We start from the raw sequence: 22402 nt of genomic DNA on the forward strand, positions 1-22402 counted from the left end.
AGAGCACACATTATCTGAAAATGCATACAAGTATGAGTACAGTCTAATGAGTTCTATCAGGGAAGTGCTGATGAGCCCCCCATTGTTAGCCACATCCCCAGCCCTATTTTGTATTTTATTTAGAGACAGGGTCTCACTGAGTTGCTTAGTGCCTCACCTTTGCTGAGGCTAGCTTTGAGCTCCTGATCCTCCTTCCTCAGCCTCCCCAACTGCTGGGATTACAGGTGTGCACCACAGCGCCCTTTTTGCTCAATATTGTGTTTATGAAATTCACTCTCATTGCTGAATGTAGCTGGAATTCATTGCTTTCCATTGCTACATTATATTCCATTGTTAGAATATACTGTGATTTATTTATTCTACAGCTGATGAGGCTGTTAGAAGCAATGCTGCTGTGCACATTCTGGTGCTTGCGCCCTCTCCTGGCTCCCATGTGCATGCAGCGGACATAAGACCCAGGAATGGCTGGAGAGAGCCCCGTTCCTGGGTGTGCTTCTCTTCAGCCCAAGCAGAGAAAGCCACATCGTTTTCCGGTGGAACTGCCACCTTTGCACACCCACGGAGTCCGGAAGTCCCCATTTCCTGCGTCTGAACCAACACGGTCGCTGCTGCTCATTTTAAATCTGGCCATTTTCTTAAGAGTATATAGTGGAATTTCATAGTGATTTTAGATGCTTCTACTGGTAACTGATAAGGATGAGCACCTTCTCCCATGTTTATGTCACCGGGAGTTCTTCTTTTACTAAGTGCCTGTTTCAGGATCTAACCTCTCTTTCTCCAGGGCTGGTTTATTATTATTATTATTTATTTATTTATTTATTTATTTATGTTTTTGGCGGACACAACATCTTTGTTTGTATGTGATGCTGAGGATCGAACTGGGGCCGCTCGCATGCCAGGGCAGTGCAGCAGTGCACTACCACTAGAGCCACATCCCCAGCCCCCTCCAGGGCTGTTTTGATTTTTTCTGATTTTTATTATTTATTTGTTTTTATTTTATTTATATTTTTAAATGTATCGGTATCAGGGATGATTGAACCCAGGATGATTCAATACATCTTTTTTTAGATGTATTCCTAAGCACTTGTTACTTTGACACAATGGGAAATAGGATTATTATTTCAGTTTTTGATATATAGAAACAGTATTTTGGAAGGTTGACTTTGGATCCAGCCTTCTTGCTAAATTCTCTTTTTAATTGTAATCCTTTGTAGATTTTCTTACACTACCCTTGCTGCCTGGGCCTCAGCTGCCTCCTGCGGAGGAACTGGGGGCCAGAGTGGAGGGCAGAGCTTTGCCAGGACAGCGCCTGGCTTCTCTGCCCCTGCTCCACCTCCTGCTCTTGTGAGTGGAGGATCACCACGTGCCCTGCTCCAGGGGCAAGGCACCTGTAATTTCCTAGGCTTCTGAACTCCTATTTGACGAGGGTTATGATGCGGTTTGTTTTCATTTTTGTGGTGCTGGGGAGGGAACCCAGGGCTTCATGCATGCCAGGCAAGCACCCTACCATGGAGCCACACCCCCTACCCAGTAATGTGGTTCCAGAGTGCCACTTAGCCAGTCCAATGGCCTGTGTCTGTAGTCCCAGCTACTCAGGGAGCTGAGATGGGAGAGTTATGTGAGCCCAAAAATTCAAGACCAGCCTGGGCAAAATATCAAGACCTCATCTCAATAAATAAATAAACACACAAACAGGGCTGGGGATGTGTCTCAAGCGGTAGCGCACTCGCCTGGAGTGCGTGCGGCCCGGGTCCGATCCTCAGCACCACATACAAACAAAGATGTTGTGTCCGCCAAGAAGTGAAAAATAAATATTAAAATTCTCTCTCTCTCTCTCAAAACAAAACAAAACACACAAACAAACCTGAGACAGGAAGATACCAAGTTCAAGGTCAACCTTATCAATATATCGAGGCCCTAACCAACTTTGTGAGAACCTGTCTTAAAATAAAAATGAAAAGGACCGGGGAGGTATAGGTCAATGGTAAATTACCTCTGGGTTCAACCCATAGTACCAAACAAATTTTTTTAAATGAAAATAATCTTAAAATGGAGACGACTTTCCTAGGCTTGACTTACTATCCAGAAGACATGAAGGACATTTGATTAGATAAACCAGTTAAAAATTATATTTAAAGTAAAAACCTCAATTAAGTCACAAAAATAATGAAAGGGAAACATTGTGAACTCAGGTCTCAGATAAAGTGCAAAGTTCCATAATGCATAATGAGCTTTTACTAATCATTAAGAAAAAGACCAGTGTGTTAGTCAGGGCTCTGTCTCTATGGCAAAACACCTGAGAAAAACAACTTAAAGGAGGAAAGATTTATTTTAGCTCAAGGTTTCGGAGGTTTCAGTCTGCAGTTGCTGGGTGGGGGCCCTGTGGCTTTGGGCTTCTGATGAGGCAGAACATCTTGGAGGGGGGCAGCACGGAACAGAGCAGAGCCCCTCACCTCCAGGCAGCGGGGAAGCAGAGGGAGAGACAGGGACTGGTGACCAACCCTTCAAGGGCACATTCCCAGGACAGCCTCCCTCCAACTGGGCCCCACCTCCTAATGTTTTCATTATCTCCCAAACCCCTTCAGCTGGGGAACTTGTCTTTAGGGGCATATTTAAGATATGATAACAGCCAATAATCTATAGATCTCTCTTATAGATTATAGCTGGGCTGAGGAGTCGTTGGCAGGCGTGTGCTCTGGGCCCCGCACCGCTGGTCCTGCTCCCGCTCCCAGGGTGGAGGATTACAGCCTCCTTGGCTTGCTCTTGTGCTGCCTCTCCCTCAGGCTGTCAAGGGAGACCTGCCTGGGCATGATCAGCAATGGGTTCAGGAAGCCTGGAGCTAATTCCCTTCTCTCCTCAGCTGCCCTGGAGGAGAATGGACTCATTCCTAACCCTTGACCCTTTCCCAGTATGCACTGCCAGAGACAGTGACTGAGCTCTCCAGTGGCACATAACTTAGGCTAGAGAAATTAGACACCTGAGGATCATGGGACATCTGTGCCTGTCTCTGTGGCCCATCAGATGTCCCGTGGGAAGAGTGCGCCAGAGCATGACCTTTCCCTGGGAAACGACCATCCGGAATGCAAAGTCTGGGCAGGGATCCTCCTGCGGGGTTTAGGAAGATATTGCTGCACCCCCACCCCTTGTCCTGCCACCATTATGGGGCTAAGGTCAGAGTCCTTTCACAGTCTCCTTTCTGCTCATCTGCATTCTCTTTTCCACAGTGATCTTTTCTTTTTTTTAATATTTATTTTTTTCAGTTGTAGTTGGACACAATACCTTTATTCCATTCATTTATTTTTATGTGGTGCTGAGGATCCAATCCAGGGCCCTGCGCATGCCAGGTGAACGCTCTACCACTGAGCCACAATCCCAGGCCCCATAGAGATCTTTTCAAATGAACAATATGCCCACTCTCTACTCGAACTGTCCCCTCCTGTCCCAGTGGTTTCCAACCTCCTCACTGTGGCCCTCGTGGAAGGGATGTGCCCTCTGGGGTCTCATCTCCCACCTGTCTCCCCTTTGCTCACTCCTGCCTTCCTGGCTGGCTCTCTGCTCTGGGGTTATTTCAGGCCTTTCCTCTATCTACGCAAGGGCCTGGGTGCCTCAGTCCCTCTGTCCAGAACACATCATAAGGCTGCTCCTTGGCATCATTCCTTCTCAATTTTCTGACCACCTTTGTAGAGCTCCCTGCCCAGCTGTTACCCAGCACGTCACCTCTCCACTTCTATCACTCGTCTAGAAGGCCTTCCTGGAGTCCCTACCTGTTCATTGTCTTACCTGCTCCTGCTGGGAGGTCCTCGACACCTATAGTCTTTGTGAATGAACAAAAATGCAGTCGTCCCTCAGTATCTATGGGGATTAGTTCCAGAATTCCCCTTGGATACCAAGATACACAGTTGTGCACAGAACCTGTGCACATCCTCCCCTGTGCTTTAAGTCAGCTCCAGAGTATGTACACCCGAGACAAGTAAATTCCATCAAACAGTTATTTAGGGAATAATAACAGAGCGGGGGAGTATGTTTATACAGATGCAAGATTTTGTGTCCCCCCCCCCCCCCCCACCGAGTACTTTTAACCCACGGTTGATTGAACCCATGGATGGGATTCAACCTATGTAAAGGCCAATGTAAAGATGTAATAGGTCAGTGATTCAGGAGAAACACACAATCCCTGATATTTAAATCAGGAAAATTTCTATGCTTCTTCACATGAGGACATACTATAAACATAGCAGGCCACTGTCTCCAAGAACATTCTTATAGCTAAGTAAACAATGAGTTTCAGGACTGTTTTTCTGTCCCCCATCCCCAGGACTGGAGGTTGAACTCAGGGGTGCTCTACTACAGAGCTGCATCCCCAGTCCTTTTTATTTTGGGGGACAAGATCTTGGTAAGTTGCCCAGGCTAGTCTCAAACTTGTGATCCACCTGCCTCAGCCAATAAGTAGCTGGAATTTCAGACACACACCACTGCACCCAGCCTCATAGGTTTCTAACATGTTTCAATAGAGAGCAATGTGGCTTAACAACATCAATGAGAGAAAAAATTTAAAGTCTGTAAATTTTTACTTGGTGAAAATATTTATGAGGGCTGGGGATATGGCTCAGCGGTAGAGCACTTACCTAGCACGTGTGATGCCCTGGGTTCGATCCTCAGTACCACATAAGAATAAATAAAATATTTATGATCATGAAAATTTATTAAAAGCATCTGGGTTGGGGGAAGTTCTGTCAAAAAGAAACAGTCCAGCTATGTAGCTCTCAACCTAATAAGGTTTCCTACTAAGGCATACTAAAATGGCATGAGGGGATGTTTTGGGGTGATGAAAATGTCCTGTTATCATTGTGTTGGCAGTTACTTGTCAAAACTTATCACTTGAAATAGGTAAATTTATTTTTATGTAAATTACGCCCCTCCCGTGTACTAGGGATTGAACCCAGGGTGCTTTACCACTGAGTCATAGCCCCTGCCCTTCTTGAATTTTTTATGTTGAGACAGCTACTCAAGAGGCTGAGGCAGGAGGATTGGAAGTGTTAGGCCAGCCTCAGCAACTTAGCAAGACCTTGTCTCAAAATAAAATAAAAAGGGCTGGGGATATAGCTTAGTGGTAAAGTGCCTCTGTGTTCAATCCTTGGGACTACAAAACCCTTTTTTTTTTCCTGATAAAAAAACCCATGGTCAGACAGTAAGATAATACTGTACTCCAAGGGATAAGCTACATTTTACTAAATCAGTGCATTCTCATTTCTTTAGATGGTGACTGATCCTGGACCAACTGCCACATGGCCCAATTCTGATCAATGAGATGGAGAGATCTTCTGATTGCAGTGACTAGGAAAGCTCTTATTTTCATAACTAAAATGGGAAGAATCTTCACTGGCTAGCTCTTGTCTCCTTGACTTTCCTAATTAGAAGGTGGACAAGAAGGCTGGAAATGCAGCAGTCACCTGTGATCAGGAGGCAACAAGTCAACATACTACAGATGGTGGTCAACCCAGTGCCTAGGTCCCTAACTATACAGTTACACTAGCTTTAGATGGTCTGTCCCCACCATTTTTTGTTATATGAGAAAAACAAACCTCAAATTGCTTAAACCAGTATAGTAGGATTTTCGTTTCTTGTAGCTTAACATATTCTTGATACGATAAAATATATCAAAAGTATAACAACAAATGAATCAAAGAAAACACCAAAAAATGTCTACTTCTGAGTGCAAAGGGACTAAAAACAATCCAAATGAACATAAAACAACCAAATTAGGAGAGTATTTATTATACAAATGTGAAAACCTATACATTCTTAGCTGATGACATATACTTGATTAAAAAGTCTTTTAATTTGGATATATGCATCATTTCCTTCATTGTGGTATCTCGATTTCTCAGATGTATTAATCCATTCTCCAAAGTAGTTTCAGTAATCAAAACTGTGAAAAGGATACTCATTTCATCATACCTAAGAAAAGAGAAGTTCAACAAAACACATGAACTCAAATACACAAACCCACAGTGCCAGCTTCAACCACAGCCCTGCCACTTCCAACTCAAGGTCAGGGCCTGATAGCTGAAGCAGACAAACCCAACTTTTTTTGTTTCCGAATCATATTCAAAGCAAAATTCCTAGAGTTTGTAATGGATTGTAATTAAGGAATTCTTGAGAAACTAAAACCAGAGACATAAACATTGGCACCTCAACACACATTTGGTGTGATATGGATGAACCTCATAACTCCCACAGCCTTTGGAACTTGGCTGTAATTCAAGAACAATGATTTTAAAGTCTAGTATAATAAACAATGTTATAGTAAAGATCAGGTGTACAGCAAATTATACCAACTACACGCATTCTTTATAACTTATAGCATGCTAATAGAGTTTGTAGTTCAGCAATCACTGAATATATCTACACTGGCCTTTCTGCTCAGCAAGCCACACTATCTCATTAAATGCTTACTTCCTTTGTAGGATTCCATTAAAAACTATTTTATCTATTTAGTTATTTGTTATCTGTTTTAGATACTAGCTTCACAAAAACCAAGACCAGGGAACTTTGTCTTGTTCAGTATCAAAATGCATAAGGCACAGTAGGTATTTAATAATAAATATATGGATAAAAATATGTGGGGACAAAAGCCGCATAAATAATAACAATACTTGTTACATCCGCATGACTCAAAGGTAAGGTTTTAGAACCTGTGAGGACTGGAAAGTTCAATCTCTTCATTTGATATATGATAAAACCATTAGTTGCTGTTTCTAAAAATAGAAAGCTATTTTTTGCAGACATTATCCTGAAGGTAAGTTTTAAGGAGTTCAGAATACAAACTTTCAGATCACTTTATCCAAAAGACATATATTCAACACAAACAGTAAAAAATAAATAAGTAAATAAAAATACACCCAAAAAGAAAGAAGAATGAATCATTTTTATTAATAAAATAGCAGAACTAGCAAGACTAGATAAAGGGAGATCAATTAGGAGATGAATCCAATACTACACAAAAGATACTGGTGACCTTAACTTGGATGACCTTAACTATAAAGACAGAGATGTGAATTTGACATCTATTTAGGAGGCAGGCTGACATCTTTGGTGCATCTGGGTTTTGACCGCAACCTGTCACATGAGGTCAGGTGTGGAAATTTCCACTTGTGAAACGTCAGCACTCAAAAAGTTTCAGGTTTCAGAGCATTTCAGATTCTGAATTTTCAGGTTAAGGGTGATCAACCAGTAACCAGTTTCAGTCTTGAGCAATCTGGTGAGCAGAGGTGCCAATCCCTGAGAAGACTAGTTCTCTCTGCTTGGGTAGAATTCTCTTCCACTTAATCTCAGAATGAGCCAAGGAAAGGCATCATATTCCTTGAGTTCTGATTCAACAAATGCACCTTATGTATGTAATGTCGTCTCTAATGGATAAACTGAGGTACACATACTTCATGACATGAAGCTTTAGAACTGTACACAGCATGCGCTCAAATGTACCTTTTGTTCCCTGCTATAGCAATTAACCCATTTTGTCCCCTCATCCCAGAGGTGAAACTTGAATTGAGTAACAGATATACCACCACATATGGCAACTTTTAAATAACTATTATTTTTTAGAGGTCTACATAGTCTTTTGAGAAAAGTAATAGATGAATGAATATAGTGTTTAAAAAATATAATTTCCAGGAGCTGGAGTTGTAGCTCAGTGGTAGAGTGCTTGTCTCATATGTGTAAGGCAATAGGTTTGATCCTCAGCACCACATAAAAATAAATTCATGAAATAAAGGTATTGTGCCCAACTTAAATTATTAAAAAATATATAATTTACATATACATATGTAAATTCTAGATTATGATTTCCAACCAATTTAGTACACCTGTGTCAATTTTGTTGAAATATTTGCAGAATTGAGAATGTGGGACATAATAGGTTTATTAAAGGGCACATGGCTCTATAAAAGGGACAATAAGGAATAATTTTAAATTACATATACATTTCGAGTTTTATTTCAATTGTCATTAACTAAAGACACATGTAATAACTGAAAAAAACACATTTCTTACGTAAGGAAAATAACTCACTCTTACTTTGAATAAAGCTGTTCCAATGAAGATGGCAAGGTTTCCAAGTATCCAGGCCACACAGAAATTCCACTTTCTAGTAATTCATTATACAGCCCTTGACAAACCTGAAGAAAAATATAAAGACCTCAAATAGAAAGAAGGAAAAACAGTGTCCTATTTTTGTGAAACCACAAATCACCTTCTTCAATCTCTAAGTCCAGGTGAAGTGGTGCACACCTGTAATCCAGCTACTTGGACAAGTTGAGGACAATCTAGACAATTCAGCAAGACACTGACTCAAAATAAAATGAAATAAAAAGAGTAGGGGTGTGTGTGGCTCAGGAGTAGAGCACTTGCCCATCATATACAAGGCCTTGAGTTCAATCCATAGTACTGCAAAAATAAATAAATAATGAGGCATTAATATCCCATATTAATTTTTAAAAAATTTTTATAGATATATTTAGAGTTGATTTGAGGATGCGAGAAGCGTTCATCTTACCTCTAGAGAACTTTCCACCTTTGGATAAGCCTTGTGGGGTGTGGGTAGGGGGATATAAAAAGTCTGGAATCAGAAGATAAAATATCTTCTGAGAGATATTTTTATATCAAATGATTTTTAATCACCATTATCATTCAAAACAAACCCAATTAAACTAAAACTGGTTCTGTCAGATAAAAAACAGGTCCAAAGAGCAATGTTAACTCTCAACTCATGTGAGAGGTGAAAATTGAGCCCTAGGATTATGCTACCATTATCAAAGAGAGAGAAGAGCCAGGAGGATAAAATGTGAGAAAAACTTGTAGCATGGAATTCCAGAAGCCAATCACAGAAATGTCCCGAGAGAATGGACAAAGTCTGACTGCAAATGGAAAAGTAATGACTATTAAATGACACAGTGGACCTTACTTCTTCTCTATGAGCAGGAAAGCAAAGCAAAACAAAGGAAAATTTATAATGGCCAGCATTGGCTTTGTCCCCTGTGCACTTCAGACACAGGGGCTTTGGCCATACCCCACTTCCCCTCCTGTGACTATCAAAAATGCCTCCAGATATGACCAAACGGTGTCCCTGAGAGCAGTTTCTCAAACCCTAGGAACTTGCAAGCTGCAAGGGTGTGCAGCACAAGCCACAGTCCTCTTTGCTGGCTCACTACTGCCACTTTACAGACCTCACCAGAGAGGCCGGGTGGGTCTCAGTCCTGGACAGAAATGATGACAGCTAAAAAAGGAATCTCCAAAAAAAAATGAAAAAAGGAATCTCCGGAAAAAAATGAAAACCAAGCCACTGGTTTTTCTCAATAATATTTAATCATTAGACCAAGACAGGTAAGAAAAACCAAAATCACTCATCTAGAACCTCTGCTTATATCAACAAGCATTAAGTTAAAATGGAAAGAAATAATCCATTAGACATCTGTATACATATTTTAATTGCTAAAATTGTTTGTGGGTTTTTTTTTTGTTTGTTTTTTTTTTTTTGGTGATGCTGGGGATTGAATCCAGGGCGTTGCAGACAAGCTCTCAACCACTGAGCTACATCACAAGCCCTAAAACTATATAAAATCATTAAAATATGAAACTGAGTGGGCATGACTTCAACAGCAAAATCCACTGAATTGTATTCAGCCTCCTTTATACCATAGTTCATCCGTCTGTAATTAACCACAGTATTTATCCACAGTTCAATATTTAATTAAAACATTTCAAAAGTAAGCAAATAAAAATAAAATTTCAAGTGGCAAGCTACCAAGTTCACTTGGAGTAAGAGTCATAATTAAAATCACAGCTTGCAGGTGAACTCACTTGTCTTAGCTCCACCGTAGGGCCTCTTCCCACATCCAAGGCCACCTTTACAGGGACTAAGCAAGGGTGGAGCTTCAGGACCTAAGGCAATTAAAAGTCACAAGCAAAAGGGAGAAAAAGGGCACAATTAACATAAAAAAAAGGAAAAAGTTCCCTAAGTTTAGTTTCCCAAGTCCATCTCTGAAATATCAAAAGCACCTTTCTATGAAGGATTTTCTTCCTTGCAAAGGAGTTCTCGGTGAGCTGGAGAGAATCATAGAGGTAGGCTAGCATGCCTCGGTCCAGATCCCCACTTACAGACAGGACACAAGGTACCACATTTTTCCGTCCATCTCGGCCCTTCACAGAAAAGACCAAAGTTGTCACATTAACAGAACTCTTTATTAAAATTATATATTTCAGAATTATATGATCAGAATACAAAAAACTTAATAATTCAATTCCCAAAGCATCCCGTCTGGACCAGGCCTATGCTAGGCACTGGGCACAAATATAATGGGGACACATTCTGCACAGGGAGTTCAGATTTCACCAGTGGATCCCAGGCAGCCACTCACAGTCAGCTGTGAATCTACAACACAACAGTGCTGGGCTCTGCACCCAGAATGGATGGACTAAGCTGGAGTGGAGCAAGTGCCACCTTTTCTCAGTGCTTCCTAGGTGAATGGTAGCTAGAAAGGGAACACTCTAATAAACATCTCTTAAGAACTTGACTTTTGGGTTAGAGCTGTAATTATGAATATAAAATATAATAAATACATTATATACATCAAGTATTGATAAACTTATTTCTCTCTTTTAAATTGAAGAATCATCTCAAATATGAAAAAAATTCAATTTAAAAAACTTTCAAGTTTTAAAACAGTTCTTTTTTCTTTTCTTCCTATTATCATTGTTATTATTATTTTTTTCCTGCAGTGCTGGGTATTGATCCTAGGTCCTCACATACATGTTAGGTAAGTGCTTTACCACTAATGTACATCCCAAACCCTTTATATATTTTATTTTGAGACAGTCTTGTTGCCCAAGCAGGCCTTGAACTTGCCATTCTCCTTATCTCAGCCTCCTGAGTAGCTGGGTTTATAGGTACATACCACTGCACCTGGCTGTGATTTTTTTTTTTTTTTTTTGAATGCTTAAAAAACAACAACCCTCAACTTCTTTTAATTATCCATGATCAAACAGTCTTCATTAATACACATACATACAGACATTTGAATTACATATGATACTTCAAAGATTAAAAACTTGCCCTCAAAGGGCATTGAGCTTTCTGATATCTAATCTAACTCCATTAAGAGTTGAAGTCTTTCACACATTTATAGAACTGATATTGAGTAAGATAATTCTGAGGCACTGCAAGAGAAAGCCTGCTTGTTATTAAGTATTAAGAATGTTTTGTTTTCTAATATTTTAAAACTGAATATCCATGGATGTCAAGCTATCTAATGGTAATTGGTCTTAGCTAGAATATCTAACATTTGGTTTCTCGTATCTTCTACAATGAATTTCTGTCTTTTTTTTTTAATATTTATTTTTTAGTTATCGGCAGGCACAACATCTTTGTATGTGGTGCTGAGGATCGAACCCGGGCCGCATGCATGCCAGGCGAGCGCGCTACCGCTTGAGCCACATCCCCAGCCCTGAATTTCTGTCTTAACTGTTCAGCCTTCACTGAATTGCTTTACTGTTCTGCTTTTTGCAGTGCTGGGGACTGAACCCAGAGTCTCACGCACACTAGGCAAGTGCTCTACCACTGAGCTACATTCCCAGCTCTCAAAGCTAAACACCAAATGGCAGAAATTCTACTTAATAATTAAAAATGTTTCATTTGTGAAAATTACTCCAATAAAGAATATCACGAGGGGCAAGGGTTGTGGCTCAGTTGATGGAGTGCTTGTCTAGCATGTGTGAGGCACTGGGTTCGATTCTCAGCACCACATATAAGTAAATAAATAAAGGTCAATCAACAACTAAAAAAAAATTATTATTATTATTTTTTAAAAGAATATCATGAGCTGGGTACAGTGGCACACACCAATAATCCCAGCAATTTGGGAGTCTGAGGCAGGAGGATTGAAAATTTGGGGCCAGCCTCAGCAACTCAGTGAGGCCATAAAGCAACTTTGAGAAGTCTTCTCAATATAAAAAAATTAAAAAGACAAGGTATTGTAGCTCAGTGGTTAAGCACCCCTGGGTTCAATCCCCAGACCAAAATAAAGACTATCATGTGACTAACAGCCATGATATAAGATCATCCTTAAATCACTATTCACAAGTTTGATTTGGTCTTTGTAATAATTAGTGAAGTAAGTTTCATTTGAGAGTTGAAATACCCCAAAATGAAGTATGACCTTAGTGGAATTATGGAAAATGTTCGTGAATAAGCTAATTATTTGTTAGGTATCTTATTCAAATTTCAAAATTAGTCAGCTTTCTATTTGTTATACATGAATTATAGGTTGAGCATTCCTAAACTGAAAATCAAAAACTCAAAATTTTTTGAGTACTGACATGGCACCACAAGTAGAAAATTCCACACCTGGCCTCATGTGATGGCTCAAAGTCAAAACCCAGGCACATGAAAATATTACCTAAAATTATCTGCAGTGTCCGTGAATGAGGTGAATGTGAACTTGAAATTAATTTCACCAAGGTATCTTATTTTATATATATGGCAAATATTCCAAAAACTAAAAAAATCCAAATTCAGAACATTTCTAGTCTCAGGCATTGCAGAGAGGGCTACTCAACCCGTTCGTTTTCATCATCCAAGCCCTTTTAAGTTGCAGGCACCTTTTTTCCCTGTCAGACTGTATTAGCCCCAATGGCACATAAAACTCCCACCCGTGCAAGTCAGAAAATCCACACTTGAGCGATACAACACAGCTCCTCCTCGCCAAAGGAGTGAAGTTTTAGAAGGCAGGGTCCCTTCTCTTAAGGGATTATGTCATCTGCTTAAATTTTAGAAAATTCTGTTTTACTTTATGAAGTAAAGGAAGCACTGTTTCTCCCCCTTGCCAGGGCTGAGCTTTTAAAGTTGCTTGGTACATCCAGCCCAGAAGGTCAAGGGCCAAACTTGTGGCCAGCGTGACTGGTAGAGGAGAGAGGAGACTGAGTGAACAGGGCCACACTTTCCTCCTTCCCTGTGCTCTGGTGAGAACACTAGGCGAGAAAGCATACTCAGTATCCACTTTTCCAACTAGCCTCTCTTCCTTCTTCCTTCACATCCATCCAGGGTATGGGGGTGGAAGGATGGTGCATCTGGAGCTGAGCTTTGTCTAAATATGGTAGGGAGTTTGGTTACATAGGCCAAATGAAAAATAAGTAAATACACTGAAAATACTTGGAGCCAGGTTGCTGTCAAAGAAGAGAATTACAAATTAGCACAGACAGAAAACTAGAATAAACTCCATGGCATTGGGGTGGAATCTGAAGAACTAGTATGAACTCCTAGATTTTAAGAGATACAAACAGAGGTTAAGTGTGTAAATACACACATATGCAATCATCCACATTTCCTACTTGTACCCAGGATAGGGCCCCAAGCACTGATTTCTGGTTATATGGAATATACCTCATAGCAAAATCTGTTTTTAAATACATTATTCCTTTAATAGGAAATGGCTGACTTCATAGCTAAATAAAGAAAATATAAAATGAACTTCATATTTTTATGACAATTTGTTATAAAAAGGTGAGAAGGTGCTAATAGAGAGGATGATGGAACATGTCAAAAGGACACTGGAAGGCTGGGGATGTGGCTCAGTGATAGAGAGCTTGCTTCCCATGCATAAGGATTCAATCCCCAGCACAGGGGCGAAAAGTAAAGGACACCGGAAATGTCTAGGACAATTTGGGAATGAAAATCAATACTGACAGTAATAGATTGGACCCTATCATAAAAATAGAAATCTGTGAATCCATACCAATACAAGAAAACTAATAAATGGGGAAAGAAGAAAAGTTCTCCCCTATAGTATATTGCTGACCAATAAATGCAGAAGGAATAATGAAATTGGTATTAAAAAAACATTTGACGATCCTCACAGTGATAGCTTATTTGGGCAAAAATGATGGATGGATGCAGCAAAATTTAGGGACAAAAAACTATCTGCCACCAAGGACATATTAACACATTAACAAATACAAAATGTTTATTAGCATTAGAGAACTCTGGCAGATACCATCTGAACCAAGAGATTAAAGTCAGCATCCTCAGTGATGCACTGATGCCATGTGAGAGAAGGCAGCACTGCTTCTGACATAAACCAGACAAATCCACTCCAAGGTCATTCTACAAAGCAACTAGCCTGCACACCTCAAAAGTGCCAAGGTCATGAAAGATCAAGAAAGATAAAAGAAACTGTTCATCTGAAGCAGACTATAGAACACACATGATCCAGATTAGATCCTGGATCTATAAAGGTCCTCACCAGGCCTACCAGTTGAATCTGAAGGGTTCTGTGGAATGGATAGTAACAATGGATTGCTGCTAATTTCTTGACTTTGATGGCTGCATTGTGGTTATATAGGGGTCACCTGAAAAATACACACTGAAATATTAAAGGGTGATGGGACACCAGGTCTGTAATCATTCTCAAATGGTTCAGAAATTATCACAGAGAATCTGGGTAAAAAAAGCACACAGGAGCTCAAGGAAAAACGTACGTGTAATTTAGACACATTTCCAGGATACTTGCGTAGGAGTTCTTGATCCCCTAGATTCCACAGAGTTTCTATTGGCTCCTTTCCCCAGGGAAAATTGTAGTAAAGTTTGTTTCCTTTACGTCCCTCTTCATCCTGACAATCACTGCTGCTGAAATTAGATGGACTCATGGCAAACTGGAAAAGAAAGTTTGTCTCATTAACTTTTTACCACTAATCCCCTAATTAGTCCTAAGAATTAAAGTTGCCTAAGACTCTATCCAGCAACTGACTGAAACCAGTCAAGTCCCAAGTAAAACTTCTGAAACTTAATTAAGTATGCGTGAGTATACTGCTAAACATACTCGTTTTTAGTCTGAAAGAACAGGTGAGAAAAACTATTGATGCTACTTTTTGTAGCCAATGAATAAGAGGGAATTTAAACATGAACTAAACTGGATAAAGAAAAAAGTGTGGTCACCATTCTTATCCTTCTGTAAAGTGCTTGGTTATTTATGATTTTTCCGTTTAGTTTAGGTTTGGGATTTTTAAAAGTTGGGAAAAGGTAAGACAACAGCAATACAAAACCCTTCAACTTTTCATTATATAAAAAAACTTGATTTTAAATTATAAAAACCATTTTGACTAACATGGAACATTCACAGAGGTAGGAAGCAAATGCTGACGCTGTGAAAGAGGAAAGGGTCGAACTCTCCCCAGAGAAGAATGGCAGGTGAGGGGTTTGAATTCTACCTTGTATGGTTCTCTCAGTACTGGGGATTGAACCCAGGGCATCAAGCATACTAGGAAAGTGCTTTGCCACTGAGCTACCCCCCACTCCCCACAAGCTCTTTTTGAGTCAGTGCCTGCTAAGGTGCCCCGTCTGAACTTGAACTTGCAACGCTTCTGCCTCAGTCTTCTGAGTAACTGGGACTACTAGAGTAAACCACCATGCCTGGCTTGAACTCTACCTTCTTATCAACAACAGTATCTGAGCTCAAAAAGTGTCTTTACCAACGAAAGTCTATAATCTGAACAATGAAAGTCATTACAAAAAATTTTTATTTTTATTTGTTGATTTATTATAGCTATCTCTTACAAATATAATGTAGCTACATCAAATCTAAGTTCATTTGTCACACAGAAGCATTACTTTTGACACATTAAGATGATTTACTTAACTATAAAGTTATAATTGTAGTACCTTTCTCCACCACAGGAGTCGATGACGCAACCAGAAATCAAGCCACTGGCTTGAAGTCCTTGCAGAAGTAAACCATACTAGTGAAGCTTCAGTCCTCTCACCAATTCTTTAGACATCAAAAATATCAGAGTTAGCTCATCAGAAAATTTTATAATTTATCCAAAAGTGGAAATATCTGGTTCTTGACCATTTTTAAATACAAGGCTAGGTGATTTGCCATATTTTATACCTTTTAACACCACTAGGAATCTGCTTTATGTCAGAAACAGGATGAAAACAAACTCCAATCTGAGCGAGGCCATACGGTAGCCTCTTGTTTACCAGATCCAGGCAATTAGCATACTGCTCCAAGGCACCTGTCAAAAAACACACCAGTCATGTATAAATCTACTCCAGTAATCCAAATTTTTTTTTTTTTTTTTTTTTTTTTTTTTTGGTGCTGGTGATTGAACCCAGGGCCTTGTGCATGCAAGACAAGCACTCTACCAACTGAGCTATATCCCCATCCCTCAAATCATTTTTATCTGTAGACAAACTAATAGTGTAATGTTAACACAGCAGTGTAAGTAGCATGGAGCTAATGAAGAGAAATCTTAAATTACCACTTAATTTTTGGTAGTTCCCCCCAAACTGTTAGTTTGAAGATTTTCAAATCTGTAAGAAAATTGAAAGAATAGTAGACACTTGTATATAATGAACACCTGCATACCCTTCACCTAAAATCATCAATAATCAACATTTTCCCAAGTTTTCTTTTTCTTATTCTCACCCAAACACTTCAACATGCAACTCCTATAAAACAAAAACTACTCTCGGCTTACCTTTATTACACCTAAAAATTAACCACAGTATCATTCAGCACATGGTTGATATTTTTTTTAATATTTATTTTAGTTGTAGTTGGACACAATACTTTTATATTATTTATTTATATGTGGTGCCGAGGATCGAACCCAGGGCCTCGCATGTGCTAGGCGCTCTACTGCTGAGCCACAACCTCAGCCCACATGGTTGATATTTTATTCTGTCACCCAAATTATCATTTTTTGCTCTTTTCTTTCTAATTAAGGTCCATGTACTGCATTTTAGGTTTCTTTCTTTTTTTTTTTTTTTGAGAATTTTCTAATATTTATTTTTTTTTAGTTTTCGGCAGACACAACATCTTTGTTTGTATGTGGTGCTGAGGATCGAACCCGGGCCACACGCACTCCAGGCGAGCGCACTACCGCTTGAGCCACATCCCCAGCCCCATAGGTTTCTTCAATCTTTCCACTGAGAAGACTTGAGAAGACTTCCCAACTCAACTTTGCTTTCAATGACATTTTTGTCATTTGCTTTCTAATCCAGACTGTCATTCATTATCTCACATTTGTAATTTGTCTATTGTTTTCTTTTTTTACACATATCTTTAGTTATTTTTATGTGGCTCTGAGGTTCAAACCCAGCACCTCACATGTGCTAGGCGAGCCCTTTACCACTGAGTCCCAGTCCCTATCTACTGTTTTCTTAAGACTGAATTTGAGCTAACTATTTTTAGCAGGAAAGCACACATTATTCCAATACTTACACAACCAAATTTGATTATTTAGTTAAGGTAGTAAGTATCTACTCCCCAATAATATCCTGCTTTCCAATAATATCCCACCTGATATTTTAAAACAAATGCTTTTTCTACCCCTTCTTCTCTACCCTTGGCTTCATTATTATTATTATTATTTTAATTAACACTATGGGCTGTAAGATTTATTTTACGTAGTGCGTTATGATCCATCGTGATCAATGTTTTTTAAATGCTCAATTTGTGCAAAATCAAGCTAGCTTCTGTGTCCCTTTGCTTTCCAGTCCCATTAAGTGTTCCAAACTCACCTAGTACTTTTCCTGCCCAAGACCTGGAATCAGCCACTTCTCCAAGCATTGGTTCATTTTAGAAATTAAGATCTTAGAGCTAAGTGTGCTCATTGCTATGGAATATCATTGCTTCTATGCTCTTTCAATAAAGACAGTTGAGAAATATGTAGTTTTACATGAGTTCATGCTGATATTCCCAGTTCACAATTAACATTACAGTTTATCCTTGCCTTCCCTTTTATTTTTGCCTTTTCTCTTACAGTGAAAATCTTGGTACCAATAGCATTTACCTATTTGTTTTATCCTCTAATATATGTTAAATAATTTCAGAGTTAGAATTATAACATTTCTACTTAGAATTGTAAAAAAAAGTTCTTTGTGCACTCAGATTACATCTCAGTAAATTACAGCACTGCACGTTACCTGATTTGGGGAAACTAAGTTGTAATGAGAGATACTGGTCAAAATTTTGTTAAAATCTGTGTAAAGACAGGACATTACCAAGGCAGAAAGGAATATGAGGGTCCAAGATCTGGAAAGTAGGGAAGAACAGAGAGGTAAACTCAATATTTAGTGACACTCTTCAAATTCCCCAAGTAGCAGAGCATCCTGCTGAATGCTGTTACTGGGAAATACAAAACTTGTTGTTGGTGACCCAACAGGCCTGGTAAATACCCAATTTTCACTGGGGACACCAATAGGACTACACACTAGAGGTGAAGATCTGAAGCCACATCCCTCATCAGCTGAGTCCCTGATGTTGTTAAGAACATATGCATCACAAGGTTTGGGAGACTGAAGCAGGAATATCACAAGAATGAGGCCCTCAGCAACTTGTCTCAAAATAAAAAGGGTTGGGGATGTGGTTCAATGGTTAAGTCCCCCTGGGTTTAATCTCTGGTATCAGAAAAAAAGAAAGAAAAAAAGAAGCTATGCACCCCACTCCCTCTCTGTATTTGCCAGAGCAAAAGTATATCCTCCCAGTAAGAAACCACCACCTGTAACTTCAATTTATCTCTACAACTTTTTATGTATGAATTACCTAGAATATCAGAGTCCAAATGACCAAAAGCTCAGAGAGAAACAGATACTAAAAATAGATACATTAGAGTTATTAGACATGAACATTAAAACATGGTTAATGTGTTGAAGAAAATTGATGACAAGATGGGGAAAAGGTCTAACATAATTAGCCACATATAGGCATAAAAATAGCGCAGGGCAGTATTTGGAGACAGAATGGCTAAGAAACTTTTAAAACTTATAAGTAGAGGGTATCACAACAGTTCAGATATGGGATGGAAGGGCACAAAGGCACTTGGAACAGAAAAAAAAAGGCAAACTGGGAAAGTTTAAGCTAAAAACACTAGACAACTAAGGAACTGGCAGTTAAATCAAGTAAGTTTCCTAACTAAATAGATGCTCAAATGAATGGATGTTTCATTTTCTAATTCTGCACCTGGAAAGACCATGCTTCCATTTAACAGACAGGAAAGAAGATGATCTGTTTCCTGGTCATGGTAAATGAGCAGATAGTGATTCAACATCCCAAAGTAAAGCCATCATGAAATAAAGTGTTATGAATATAAACCATCATACTGATGACCAATTTTTTAAAATATTTATTTTCTAGTTTTAGGTTGACACAATATCTTTATATTTATGTGGTGCTGAGGATCGAACCCAGTGCCTCATGCATACTAGGTGAGCACTCTACCACTGAGTCACAACCTCAGCATCTGACCAGTTTGTTTTTATTTGCTTTATTTCATTAAGAAAATCTTTAAAAGGATACAATATGGGCATAACTATGGATGTTTACGATATTTTAAGTTACTCTATAGTACTAAGATGGCAAGGACAAAATTTCACAAAAATGAGACCCTATGGCAGCAAGTATGTCCTGTAAAGAACCCGAGGTCCTTTTTTCTTTCAGAATTTTGGCATTATGTTGTGTTTGACTTTAAAGGCCAACAATGCCCCACAAATTACTGTGTATTCACTCAACAAATACTTATATAGCTTGATTAGTCTTAAGAGTTGGCAAACTCAAACATTACCTAAAGGGTCAAACCAGTCTGCAGATCAGTTTTCAGTAAGATTAATTTGGGGAGAAAGGATGAATTTTTCCTTTTGCTCAAGCGGGAAAAGAAAAACCTTTTGATTAGTCGATTAGGTAACTGTGGAAATATTTGTAAACATTTTTGTTAACAATGAGCAAATGGTTCAAACACTTGATTGAACTCAGCTCTTAATTATAGGCTATTCAATTGAGCTGTAAAAGTCTATGGGGTTGCTCGGTGAAACTGAGAGCATTACTAGCTTCTTCCATTCAAATTCTTTAAGAAACAGTAATAATTCCATGGACCAATTTGCTCCACGGACCACTTCAATGAGGCGAGACCCAGATGACTTCCTTTGCATGGGGGGAAAAAAAGGACCAGATGCAATCCCCAAACTTAGTGAGATTGCCTTTCTACCCCAAACCTGTTTTTGAAGCATGAAATCGTGAAGAACCATACCGTGAAGAAGATTCTCCCGGAGTTTCCCAGAAGTTTTTAATAAGTTCTCAAGAAATGCTACTAGCTGTTCCTTACTCAGTTCTTTGTCTTGCAAGATTTCTCGTAGAGTTTCTGCCGAAACTAACCTGAAGGCGCCGTCTCCCGGCAGTGAAGGGCCTGGTTCGTGGTGGACGGCGTCCACCGCGAAGACCTGCTCCCTGAACACCACCACCGAGGACCACCATTCTGCGGCCAGGTTCTTCCGCAGCTCTATGCCTAAAGGTCCAAAACCCGGGTGGCACCCGCTCAGAAGAGAATCTCGGCTAAGCTGCTGCTTAGTTCCGCTAAGAAAATGCCTTCTCTGACAAACCTCCACCAGCGCCTCACTCTCTGCAGACTCGGGGGCTTCCGTCTCCTCGCAGCCCCGGGCGAGCTCCGCGTGGGCGTTCGGGTGCCCTCCGAGGGAGCCACTCCTTTCCGCCAAACGCTCGGCTTGTCTCCCTTCTATTCGACCCCCAAACCCAGACAACAGACACCTGCAGACTTTTCGGCAGGCCCTGATGGCTACATTAGAGCGCATCTCCTTCAAGAGTTAAAGAGCACGATACCCCATCACTGTGAAGAGCCCAACAAACTGCCACAAACTGTAGCAATTCTCGAGGACGACGCCGCAGGCGATGGAAACGAGCATGCGCTGGAAGGACCCGCCTCCGGAAGTGAATCACTGAATTGACAGCCACTTCCGGCTTGCCCCGCCCGGTGTTGCTCACGGGCTCTTTACTGTCTACCTACTCAACAGTAGTTTAGTAGCGCCGGCCCCCCGCCCCGGCTCCCCTGCCGGCAATTGCTGGTCATTGGTCCTTTTTCACCCGTATCTCACCTAATTTTCACCAGCGTCCTGCAGTCACTTGAGTCAACTTTAACTTCCATACTTTGAAATCCGGAAATACGACCAAAATTTGTGTTCTCCAAATCACCATTTAAATAAACTACTTAATCTTAGGTGTCTACAAAAATAAAATTTGGCTTCCATTTTTAAAAAGGTTTTAGCCAGACTCAGCGGTGCACGCCTGTACTCCCAGAGGCTCGCGAGTTCAAAGCCAGCCTCAGCAAAAGCGAGGCGCTAAGCAACGTAGTGAGACCCGTGATGTAAGGTCAGCACCGGTGATCAAAAGGAGACAGATTAAAAGCCACAGCTCAGTGGTCGAATGCTCCTGAGTTCAATCCCCAGTACTCCCTCCCCACCAAATTAAAAAAAAAAAAAAAAAAAAAATTAACCATTTATGATGGTTTAGACTCAGGCTTTCAGGGCAAATGCTGCCGGTAGAAAGCTCCTGGAGTGGTCTTGAACTGAGCTCCAGCCATTTTTTTTTTTTTTTTTTTTTTAATACTTTAGTAAAGTCAATGGACTTGGGTGCCAAGATAGGAACCTAGTGCCTCACACATGCTAGGCAAGCGCTCTGCCACTGAGCTATGACCCCCATCCCTCCAGCTGTTTTAAAAAAGCCCTCCCCTGATACAGAACCCCTAACGTACAAGCAGCCTTTTTCAAAAGGGGATGTTTGCCTGGGTTTAGACTCCCAAGATCAGAACCCTCAACCACCTATCTAGCAGACATGTGATGACTTTACAATCACTTTTTGAACAGGAAGAGACTTTAATTGCTTAGTGGGAAAATACAGCCAGAGATAAAAAGTCGCTGATTCCAAAGTTCATTTCCTAATAGCTTCCCTTAGGTGGTTCTGGAAAGTTTTAAGATTAATAGGCCCAGTAGAGAGTAACAAGCTACATTTCACTAGGTTCCAAGGAAGGGGCTGTTTACAAAGGGTAGTCATTTAGCAATTCAATTAGTTATATTTGGTCGTTGCTGGGCCGGGTGGCACGTAATTATAACGCCAGCAACTCAAAAGGCAGGATGTGTTTTTGAGGCCAGCTGGCCAGTCCTTGTCTCCAAAGGGATGAGGATGTAATTTAATGGTCAAATGCTCCCGACTTCAATCCCAAGAAGTGGGGTGGGGACGTTGATCATGGAAAAGTTGTAGGACAGGCTCAAGAAATAATTCCTTACAAAGTGGGTGTTAACAAACAGATGGGGGAGAGAGAAGGTCAACAATTACAGTAATAAATGTTGTTCTACACTAATTCACTAGGGAAGAGGCTTCTTCGCAAATAAATAAAGGAAGAGAATGGGGAGGAAAAAAAAAATCACATTTATTAAAGACAACCACAGGCTGGACACAACACACATGCTAAAAAGTGGACTGTCTTAAAATTTCAAAGATAAATAGGTAAATGTTTTTTTCCACAGTCCCACAATCACTTCCATATGTTTACAAATTAAAAA

The 22402-nt window shown here is 40.0% G+C and overlaps 1 protein-coding gene across 2 annotated transcripts; it reads right to left on the bottom strand.

The window, feature by feature from the left end:
• Positions 1 to 5746: 5746 nt before the first annotated feature.
• On the bottom strand, positions 5747 to 20760 carry Polg2 (DNA polymerase gamma 2, accessory subunit). Of its 2 annotated transcripts, XM_027946271.3 has the most exons (8): positions 20080 to 20760; positions 15939 to 16065; positions 15710 to 15815; positions 14530 to 14703; positions 10057 to 10197; positions 9859 to 9939; positions 8077 to 8177; positions 5747 to 5958 (listed from the first exon to the last, which is right to left on the bottom strand). In XM_027946271.3, exons 1-8 carry the CDS (start codon positions 20636 to 20638, stop codon positions 5793 to 5795), a joined length of 1455 nt encoding a protein of 484 aa, XP_027802072.2. In that variant the 5' UTR covers positions 20639 to 20760; the 3' UTR covers positions 5747 to 5792. The 2 variants fall into 2 exon arrangements, with proteins under 2 accessions (XP_027802072.2, XP_027802073.1); XM_027946272.2 differs by lacking the exons at positions 9859 to 9939; positions 10057 to 10197.
• Positions 20761 to 22402: the final 1642 nt, after the last annotated feature.

Source organism: Marmota flaviventris, chromosome 17 (genome assembly GCF_047511675.1).
Source record: "Marmota flaviventris isolate mMarFla1 chromosome 17, mMarFla1.hap1, whole genome shotgun sequence".
Lineage (NCBI taxonomy): Eukaryota > Metazoa > Chordata > Mammalia > Rodentia > Sciuridae > Marmota > Marmota flaviventris.

Bases quoted from the DNA above. Each gene is read 5' to 3' on its own strand.
- Polg2 (XM_027946271.3), bottom strand. From the start codon at position 20,638: ATGCGCTCTAATGTAGCCATCAGGGCCTGCCGAAAAGTCTGCAGGTGT. The intron at 9,940-10,056 runs GTGCTTTTGATA...TAATTGCCTTAG, and splicing joins AGAAAATCCTTCATAGAAAG to GTCCTGAAGCTCCACCCTTG. The intron at 5,959-8,076 runs GTAAGAGTGAGT...CTCTTTTCTTAG, and splicing joins TTGGAACAGCTTTATTCAAA to GTATGATGAAATGAGTATCC.